Source organism: Sinocyclocheilus rhinocerous, unplaced genomic scaffold, assembly GCF_001515625.1.
Source record: "Sinocyclocheilus rhinocerous isolate Xijiao unplaced genomic scaffold, SAMN03320098_v1.1 scaffold1206, whole genome shotgun sequence".
NCBI classification, from domain to species: Eukaryota; Metazoa; Chordata; class Actinopteri; order Cypriniformes; family Cyprinidae; genus Sinocyclocheilus; species Sinocyclocheilus rhinocerous.
In genome coordinates, this window is record NW_015659931.1 from 177476 (window position 1) to 188849 (window position 11374).

The window sequence follows — 11374 nt, forward strand, 5'->3', positions numbered from 1 at the left end:
TATATTAGGAAAAAAGTGACTTTTTATTATATTTTCAGCCTTTATAAATTGGAAATATAGAAACTCACTACATCCCCTGACCAACCTGCTGTGTCAATCAATCCCCTCACACAAAAGCCACTCACCATGTAGCGCAGGTCATCGAAGCCATTGAGCACCAGTTTGCTCTCATACTGAGGAAAGCCCATGTGTTCCAGCCACTCCCCCACCGACTGCTCCAGCACGCGGCTCCCAGCTGCATCTGCCGACAAAGTATGACGTTTGAGCAGTGAAAAACCATTTAGCCTGTAGCAGCGGCACTCGGAGGCCGAGATGTGGCACTGCCACATCATCTCTGGCCAGCAGAGCTGAGGGCAGCAGCAGCAACAGCAAGGCAGTGTCCAGGCTTGAGCGACGGGCCTCCGCTAGACGCAGGGCCCCAGATTTACACACTAAACTTGTAATGGAGATTCCTCCACAAGCCCTCACTGCAATGGAGATGAGGGCCAAGGCTGATGGGGTATGGAGGTAGACCTTGGCAGGTAGTCCTTTAAAGAAGAGCGTCAAGTCAATTAATTGGGACAATTTGGCGTCGCTCCTCAAGAAGAGGGCAAACAAACAAAGCAACGTCTACTCAGCTTTTCTGTATCTGATTCAAACAATCACGCCGAGGGATGTCAGCACGTTGCCCAGACAGGAAGATCATAAAAGTTCAAGAAGAGCTTTTGGCTTGCAGCAAAATATCGAGATCTACGAGAAGTTGCAAGAAAGTGCTCCCTGCTTTGCCCCTGATCGGCCCCTATGAAACAAACATTCCTCTACAACGCAAGGCTCGATAAAACAGACTTGTCCTTGAAATTGGAAGCAAAACCCTTTAGTAAAGCCCTAAGAACAGCTGGAGAGTAAGAATACCAATGTCAGTGAGTTTGCTACAACAGAGTCATGGATCCCCAAGCCAAGCCGTCCAACTCATTGATCAACAGTCCACCAAAATGCCACCAGAAGCCTTGCATGACGCCAGCTCGTCCTTCGAAAGATCTTCATGGCACATATTCCCATTCCTCTCTAGAGTTGTTGATGAGGAACCCCTCCCACCATTAGAAAGAAGCCGGTTTGACCACTTCCCCAAGCAGTCCAAGTAGCGGTCTGGTCACGGTTATCCAAGTACTCCTGGTCCTTCCAAGCTTAGACGCACCTCGCCGGACTAACATACCAGAGCGGAATGCACCATCGAAACAAGGTAAAACCAAGCCTTGATCCAGTGGAAACAATTGATATGAAACCCCGTTGATGGCTCAGTTCCTCTTCTTGCAGCCCTGCCCCCTTGCACAGGTTGCTCCGCTCTTCTAGAAAACGCTCCTGAGGGTCCTTCGGCCCCGATCGGGCAGCGTTCCGGTCACGGTAATCCAAGGACTGCTGGTCCCTCCGAGCTTAGACGCACCTCATCGGGCTAACATACCAGAACGGAGCACGCCATCAAAGAGAGGTGCATCCAACCGAAATGAGGTGAGCTCCAACAATGGACGGATAACCCCATAAGCAAGCCCCGTTTGTGGCACGGTCCCTCTTGTTGCAGCCCAGCCGCCTGCTCTGGTCGCTCCGTTCCTCTTGCAGACGTTCCTAAGGGTCTTGCGCTCGGGGGCAAGGATTGCTGCATCCCTGATCCAGGAACGCTCAATCACAGCAGCAGCTGCATTCAGTACTCACAAAGCAAAACATCCAAATGACATATTGTTCCTCCAGAAAGCCACCGGTAGCGCATCGGTCACAGCTGGTAATCACCTTAAAGACATCTCAGTTCAGCTGTGCATCATGTCCACTCACTGTTTCCGGCTTTCTTTCCTCTTTGACTTGCTTTTTACCCCAGTTCTCATTGACAGAGTCCTTTCCGAGAGCTCTGCAGGGCTGCCATATGCCGTCTGATGCTGAGACCCGCTGCACGGCATATACGCTCTGCTCGTTCCCAAACCCCCTCCCTCCCGTCGCTATGCCTCTCTCTCTCTATCTGTCTCACATACACACACTCACTCTCTCTCTGTGGCGATCAATCCCCCCCACCCCCTTTTCTCTGTCTCACTCTCTCTCTCTCTGCCCCTCTATCTATTCCCCGCTCCCCGTACTGATTAAAATTGCACGCAGGCTCTCTGATCTTGCTGGTGCAGAAAGGACACCATCAGAAAAAGGAACAAGAGACAAACCCAAACCACACACTACTGTGCCAGGATCAGCCAGGAGGGGAAAAATCCCGTACAGGTTCCTCTAACCCCGCACCCTGCAACCCCATCCCTATCCACTCCGCACTTAAGTGCTTCCAGAGCTTCTGCACTCTCTCTATGAAAAATTAAATCGCAGCCAAGCCACATACTACGGTAAATCATCAGAGGAATTCAATTCATGAATGTGTCACTGTACCGGTGGGGAGAGGGGGGCTGGTTGTGGGGTTGCGTGTTAAACGTTAAGTCAGCGAAACGCACCATGCACATGCTGCACTTAACGTAATCCCACCCGTGCCCACCTTCATATTGGACACATCCGAGTCCAATCGGCAGAATTCAGGTTTGCCAGACGTGATCAAACTGTAGCGCTCACGTCTCGTGCGCAGACCGCGTCTTCCGTAGCGTGATGTGGTCTAATTCAGTGTCACACATGAGTGCTGCTTCATGCATGCATGTAGGGCATTATCTGCATGCAGCTGAGAGCAGGGGAATCATACGAACTGTCAGCCTGCCAGGGAGTTATTCACATACACACACTGAATGAGTCTTGATATGTAAAGTGCATCCAAACATCTGCGGACTCAAAAGGACGCTCACTTCTAAAGGAGGTATAAGTATTGGGGTGCATTTTATTTATTTAGCAGACACTTTTATCCAAAACAACTAACAAAACAAGGAAGAACACTAAGAATTTAGTCAACAATATCAGCAATGCAACTATACTGAATTGGTATCACCATGTTTTTTTTTTTACATGTAACAGTGTAGTACATATTACATACATCGAGATTAATTCATTCAGCAGACACTTTTATCCGACATGAGCAAAATGACGAAAAACTAGCAATTTAGCAAAAAGGAGCCAATCATTTTAGCAATGACAGCATTTTTGTTTAATTGTACCATGGCACTACCAATACTGTGGTCTTACATGAAAAAACATGCTTTTGATGTACTATGGTAGTATCATAGTGTTTTTTGAAGTGCCTTGGAATAACATGTAAATGCCACGGTACAAGAAATAAGAAAGTACTCTGGCAGTACCATGGTAAGGTGATGATATCAGAATGTAATTCCATAGTAGTCTGAACTTTCATTTGCAAAGACAATGGACATTTGTGTGTATAGGAATAATATAAATAAAAATTTATATAAATAGAATAATAAATAAATAAAATAAATATATTTCATAATACATTCTTATATTTTTAATATATATATATATATATATTTTTTGTTTACAAAAAGAAATACAGAAAAAGAAAGGTTTCTTTTTTTCCCCTTTTCTCTAATATCACAGTCTCTTAAGAGCTCTTCAACTTTTTCCAATAAACAGTAGACTTTAAAAATGGCCTATGGTGACACGGTAAAAATTTGAGGCGTGATAAAAATCACATATTTCAGAAAACACTGGCATTTTCATCACCAACAACAGCAAACAACTCAACAAGCGTCTCATTACGCACAGACTCCTGTGAGAATTTTAAAGACAATGTCTCACAGAACAATAGCACTGTCTGTTCCTTTGAAGTGATCCTCTGCTGTACAATTTCTAAATAATTGTATCTCTCCTAGAAAAGTCCATTAAAATATAGTGCTCTCTCGCCATATATAGCAACTACCTTGGGAGGCTCCACTCAAGAAGAAAATAATATCAAGTCCTAATTACTGAGTATCGTTGCGATGGCCACAGTAAATGGATCGTGATCTCATCTTTTTAAAGTAGGCCCTCGGCACCCATTGTGTACCGGAGGGTGTCTGTGTCAAAATATCAGGTACAAAAATATGAGACAGACCAAATTGGGGTGAAAAGTGAGAGCATGTGCTTGAGAAAGAAAAACGTTGGTTGTTAAAGACGCTAGTGAAACAGTTCTGACCCGAGGGATGATTCAGACGTAGCTGTCACAGAGGCTAGACTACTGTTAACATACTGGATTAGTTGTTTAGACATATTAATATGATTGTTTATAACCAGGCTTATAACCGGCATTAATCTAATAATGTTTTTGCCTTTAATGTGCCAAATGCTTTCATTTGCCTAAATATCTATTTTTCTTTCAAAGACGTATTTGTTTCCTCTCTTAAGAAAAAAATGAAAAATAAATGCAACACAAAATAATGAATTCCTTCTAATTTTTTCTCAGCAACTCTAATTTAACAAAAAGGGGCCAATCATTTTAGCATTATTTTTAAACTTATACCATGGTGCAATAACAACATCACTGTCTTTTGTACAGAGATAATACCATGTTTTTGACATACTACGGTAGTATCATGGTATTCTTTGAAGTACCTTGGAGTATCATGCAAATGCCATGGTACAAAATACAAGAAAGGACTTTGGCAGTACCATGGTACAGTAATGGTATCACAACTAATCAGAATGCATACTATTAGTATACTAATACTAATAGTTTCAGAATATTTTCTATAAATTAATATATAATATTAATAGAAATAAAAAGAATACAAAACAATATAACTATAAAACAATAGAAAACTAACTGTAAACTAAAATAATATTTATTAATAAATGTATTCATATTTATTTTATATTTCTCGCAAAAAGACATTTGTTTCCTTTCTGAAGAAAAAAAAAATTACACGCAACACAAAAAAAAATAGTTTTTTTGTCACTGGCTTCTCAGCAAGTTTTGTAACATTGTTTTGTAAGTTTATAGGCTATATAGCTTTGATATCATTAAATTCAGCCATACAAAACATTCTCCAAAAAAAAAAAAACATTAGCAAACCCTGTAGAATTTAAGGTACATTTCATGTCTTTATCTCAAAAGGTTAGAGTGGTTTGAAGTTAGTTTGAACACCCAAAAATTAAAATTGTCAGTATTTACTAAAACTAAAACTATCAAATATTTTCAGTATTTGAAATATAGCTGAAATAAAATGAAATATAAATATTAAACTTAAAACAAAAAATGTTGACTTAAATGAAAAAAAAAACTTAAGCACATAAAATTAATATATCTTGAAAATAAAAAGTGAAATTATAAAAATAAAAGCTAACACATAAGAATATTAGAAGATAAACTGAGGTCCAAACAACATTGGACCCCACTGATGTTTAATGTATGGACAAAAAAAATACATCTTTTGCTCCACATACTGTACATATGCTCCAGAGAAGAAAGATCATCATACAGGTTTGGCATGACATGAAGTAATTTTTGTTTTTGGGTGGTAAGACTGTAAAAAGATTGCAAAATCCCTGATCCTAAGTTTGAAAATCAATTTAGGTAACCAAACCAACTGCATAGTAACTACTTTAAATCCATACATACATTACACAGTTTGCAAAGCCATTCTATTGACATTTCTCATATGTGTGTGTGTGTGTGTGTGTGTGTGTGAGTGTGTGTGTGTGTGTGTGTGTGTGTGTGTGTGTGTATATGTGTGTGTGTGTGTGTATATATCATTCATATGTAGCTTTCATATTTATTTACCTTCCGATGCAGGTTGATGCTCCTTGGAGATCTCGATGCCAGCAATTAGACTCATGATCTTTTCAATCTACAATACAACATCAAGAAAAGAAGGGTTATAAAATGCAGTTAAATATTTAATTTCACTGTAATCCGCCATGACAGGTTAGTCTTCATTGGACTCCATTAGAACTGATTTTAATTCATAATTCATATGTGTTGTTTGCCAAGACAACAACACAGAAAATCTTAATGTAGAAGAACGAGTTTCTCCTAGAGAGTAAAAAAGACTATTATCGGAGACACCTTGGTTTGGTAACAGCCAGAACTGTAAATGTTTACGAAAAGGAATCGGCATAAACCTACAAACAATTAATAACCCAGTCACCCTGAGCGATATACAAAAAACTCACCAACTAGACAGGCAAACCGAAATCACATTCATAAGAACGCTTTTCCATCCATGTAAGAGATTACTCTCCAATCAATAGACTTTTAGGAGAGGCCTGACATAGAAAAACGCTGGTTTTTGATGTAATATTTAAAGTCTGGCAAACTCATCTGCTGTGTGCTTGTGGCGTCAACATGCTGGCAAGCCCCTAGATTCATTTAGCAGTCAGATGCCACGGTCCACGTGTTAGATCCTCTCAAGCCATACAGGCCTTTGCATTTCCCACTCTCAAGTAACCTGCATACTGTACTACTGACTTACTTCTGTACACTTTTCATGTATATCCATTATAGAATGCACAATGCATCATCACGCCGTTATATGGTACACTTCCCAGAATCCCTCAGCTGTCTGTGCTCATTCCAGGCTTCATCTGCTCATACGTGTTCAGAAGTACAGACATGTTACAGCTCACATTAAGTGAAGAGATACTCGGCTCTATATAAAGGTTAATGTTGAAAGCAGGACATTTATAATAAAAAACTATAGGCTTAATGTCAACTTGAAATCAAAATGAACTGTATTTACTGCACAATTAATTCTATTCCAAGGTAAAACGAATCAATTCCTATCAAATAAATTTTCATTCTGCAGAGACAGCAATAAGGAACATCACACAATGTCCAACCTAATGAGTGAATATGTAGAAGCCAGCAGCTTGAGAAAATGTGAAGTCGGGGTGTAATAAAGATTTCATACAGCTCTGCCTCCCATGTGCCAGAGTAGTAACAAGATTACAGGCTTCAGAGACTGGAGTGATGGCCAATGGCTTGCTGACACCACAGAGCCACTCTGATTAAAGCAGAGCCACCAGGACACTGGGATATGATCTCGTTCTGAAAATTACACAGTTTGCCATTTTACAATTCATAAGAATGGAGAGTGACGATACCAATCTATAAATGTGACTGTCAGTAGATACCTCCAAACTATTTGTATTAACAATCTGTAACACCATGCATATCAGAAAATAAAACGTTCTTCAAATGTAACATTATTTTAGCCAAGTTCTACATCAACAAAATGAGAATAGCACAAAAAAGTTTATGTACACTGTAAAAAATGACCGTGAATTTAACGGTAAAAGACTGTAAAAATGCTACAGTAAAAACCTGTTAAATGGTTAACGGTAAATTCCCCTACTATATACGGTGAAAAACCGTATTGGATTGGTATATTAACATTATTTCAGTTAATGAAATTACGGTATTTAACTGTAAATTTAAGATAAAACCGTAAAGCCTAAAATGTTGCTACCGTACTTTTTACGGTAAAATTCCGGCAACCACAGCTGCCGTTTTTTTACCGTAAGTTTTACGGAATTTTTTTTTACAGTGTATATCGTTGTGTATTAAAATAATTATAAAAGTTATAATCATATTAAAATTATGCAAATTACTTAATTTATTAATTAATTTAATTAATCACTGTAAGTCAAATAAATAAATAAAACAATTCAAAATAAAATTACAAAACAATTTAATAAAATAAAATAAAAAAGCATTTACATACATTGGAAGGTTTTAGTTTAGAAATGCTTTCTCATTTTGAGCATGTAAAATTGGTCTAAAATAATTAATAGATTAAAAGAAATTCTAAAAAGCATAAACAAGACATCAAACTATGAGAATACATTGCATACTTCTAAATGTATTGTTTCATAGAGTTCTTTGTTAGAGTTCAAGTATTTACTGGGTAGTACGCATTCAATCTGCAATATATTTCAATCATTTTTCTTTGGTAATAAGCAACAAGTTGTGTGAGTCATGGCGCATGATTAAATGCATTAATGCTTTTAATGCATTATTTTGGTTATAATTACCTGCGTTAAATCGGCAGCTTTAGTGTTAACCATTTGACATTTGCTCCCTGTACTTGTACTCCTACCTGCATTCTTGTATTCACGTAAATGCAAATCAATTTCGATTTTGATGAAAAAAATGAATGGCGATTGTAGCTAATTTGCAAAAAAAAAGCTCAGTGAACATGCAGGCCGTGTGTGTGGAATGGGCCGTAAAGTCTCAGAAGCTCTCTGACAGGTGAAAGCATTTGCCGCCCACTTCTTTCCCCCCGTGCACATCTTTCACTTGCCATCTGAAGATACGTTCCCCCTGACATCTTCCGTTTGCATATGAATTATGAAGAGACTTATATTGCCATCTGTGGAAAGCATGATTGACCGCTCACTCAAACACAAAATTATTTTTAAACAGGTTTTCTGCGGAAGTGCTGAAACATTAACACACTGAGCTATGGGCTGCTATAGTCACACTGACAGAGTTAAAACTGTGCACGGAGGAGGGATTCCTTTACATACATTTATGTATGACCAATACTGTCAAGCAATTATTTCAGTATCAATGTTTGAGTTATTTTATTGTGTAAATCTCACTGATAACTGATTCTGAAATAAAATAATTTTTTTGTATTAAAGGCAGGGTATGTGATTTTTCAAAAACACTCTAGAAAACTGATTCGGGCCGAATAGCAAAACAAACTTGTAGCCAATCAGCAATAAGGGGTGTGTCTGATACGGTGTGAGCGTGTGCCAGCAGGTTGGCTCTGTCTGGCTGTATATTAGCACTCAGCTTGGTGTGTTAACAGCAGGACCACCTTATTCTCGCAGTCATTTCTCCAAACCCACCCGCTCTCATTTTCTGCCTCCCGCTCTCAGACTTATAGATGTCATCTATATATAATGTGAGACAGGATGTTCTGAGAACAGGACACTCCTGAGCGCCGTATAGATGATCTGACTGCAGCTCTATTAAACTGGTTAAATCTACAGTTTGAATAACGCTCCTAAATCTGATAATATAATCCTTCAGCAGCACCAGAGAATAATATTTCATAAAGCTTTGAGTATAAATGTGATCAAAGATAAGAAGCAGTAAGTGTTTTTATTGCAAAACGGATCGTTTTGATTCTGAATTCTGATTGGATGAGCTGCGCAAGTCAAGCATTTGTAAAATACTGGAAATATGCACTCATGTGACTGCACAACTGAATTTAATATTAATGTGCCAAGTTACCGCATTATCTGTGTCTGTTTAGCAACGACCTAGAAACCCTAGCAAGAACCTAGAAAAACAAAGCAACCGCCTAGCAACACCTTGGATACCAGTCAGATCACCACAGCAAAAGTGTTATTGTTTTAGTATTGTTTTTTTTTTATATTATAGTTCTTATTAATTAGCTTTTATTTTTATATTTTCAGTTTTCATTTTCATTTTAGGGTTTATTTTGTTATGTATTTTTATTCAATTTTATGGTTAATTAATTTTGTTATATGTTCTTGTCATTTTTATGTATTTTTTAATTAGTGCAGTCAAACGATTAATCGTGATTAATCACATCCAAAATAAAAGTTTTTGTTCATATAGTATATGTGTGTGTACTGTGTATATTCATTATGTACATATAAATACACAACCATGCATGTATATATTTATATATTATAAATATGTTAAATATATAAATATGTTATGTTTATATATTAAATATATTTATATATAATATAAATTATATGACTATAAATATATACATGAAAATACATGTAAATATTTTCAAAATATTTACAGTATGTGTGTGTATTTATATATACATAATAAATATACACAGTACTTACATAATAAATATACACAGTACACACATATATATTATGTAAGCAAAAACTTTTATTTTGGATGCAATTAATTGTTTGACAGCACTATTTTTAATATAACTATTTAGGTTTAATTTATTTTTTATTTCAATTTTAGTTTTAGTTCAGTTTTAGTTTTTATTTATTTCCAGATTTAATTAATTTTAGTGTTTCAACTTAAACAAAACTAAAATTTGAAATGTTTTCTCGACAGCTCCTTTTTTAAGTTTAAAAATGGTTTTCATTAGTTTTAATACTTTTAGATACTTTTTAAACAAAAACTGAAATTGAAATAAGGCTGAAATATAAATTGAAATAAGGCTGAAATAAAATAAAATATGAATTTCACAAGAAAAATATTTTTACAAAAATAACAATTTAAATGAAAATCAGAAATGTTACATAACTGAAATAAATAAGTTTAAGCTGGAGTACTAAAATTACTAACATTGGAAATAAAATAAAAAATAAATTAATACCACAGCAATACTAATAAAATAAATAAATACTATTTTAAAAATAATTGTAAAAAGAAGACAAACAAAAAATAACCAAAATTCAAAATTAAAATGAAACCTGAAAATATTAAAATAAAAGCACAAAATATTAATAATGTAATAGTATATAAATATACCTTGTGGGCAACCACCTAACAACATCCAAGCAATCAAGTAAACCTAAACAAATATCTTAGCAATGCTATAGCAATAACCCATAAAATCTTAGCAACCTGCTGTTGTTTGATTTAAGCCACTCAAAGCAGTGAAATATAGGGTTTGTACCAAGTGTAAAGAGATTTTAACCAAAAAACAAAACAAAACACTGTAACGTCCCAGTTTGGGTGGCTTAAGGCTTTGTCTTATTTACTGAAAGTACCGATACATCTGTCTAGGCAAGTCATTGTTACAACAGTCTCAGCTGATGGCCCCAATAATGGCGATCAGTGACTGAATCAACATGCGTGTTTGTCACTGTGATTAGCACGAGGTGTGAAGGCAGCGCTGCACTGTTTGGGCTGATGATGCATGGCGAGAGGAGAGGGGAGAGGAGCGCCTCTGTGTGTGCGGCGTGGGCCGACCCCTGGGAAGCTTCCTGAGAAGATGCGGAGTGACAGTTAAGGCCCAATTAGCCCCGTGCGCTGCGGCCAGCATAGAGCAGCAGAAGGACTGATGGGCCCAGCCAAGCGTTCAGCATTCAGCCACCGGCGCTGATACTGTCAAGACTCCTTCCCTTCCCTCTCAACCGTACGCACTGCCAGAGTTCCTTTCCCACCCACAACCAGTGCTTTTAACAGAAACACATTACATTGTTGCGCTGCCCATAATAAAAGTTCTAAAAATGAAGCAAAAAGTTACAATGTTACTTTTTATTTTTAAGTAACATGACAGTTACTGATATTTCGGCTCACTCTCTTAAAGGGGTCATATGATGCTGCTAAAAAGAACATTATTTTGTGTATTTGGTGTAATGAAATGTGTTTATGCGGTTTAAGGTTCAAAAAACACATTATTTTCCATATAATGTACATTATCGTTTCTCCTCTATGACCCGCCTTTCTGAAACGCGTCGATTTTTACAAAACTAATCGGTCTGAAAAGCGAGGTGTGCTCTGATTAACCAACTATCCAGTGCGTTGTGATTGGCC

At 37.3% G+C, this 11374-nt stretch overlaps 1 protein-coding gene across 1 annotated transcript in view; it reads right to left on the reverse strand.

Annotated features, from left to right (window-relative positions):
• The window catches only part of anks1ab (ankyrin repeat and sterile alpha motif domain containing 1Ab), a 26925-nt gene that overhangs the window by 13456 nt on the left and 2095 nt on the right, over nt 1-11374 (reverse strand). The window contains exons 2-3 of the mRNA XM_016533514.1: nt 5657-5723; nt 126-241 (exon numbers count right to left, since the gene is read on the reverse strand). Of these exons, the coding sequence (XP_016389000.1) occupies nt 126-241; nt 5657-5723 (183 nt within the window). The remainder of the gene's footprint in view (nt 1-125; nt 242-5656; nt 5724-11374) is intronic.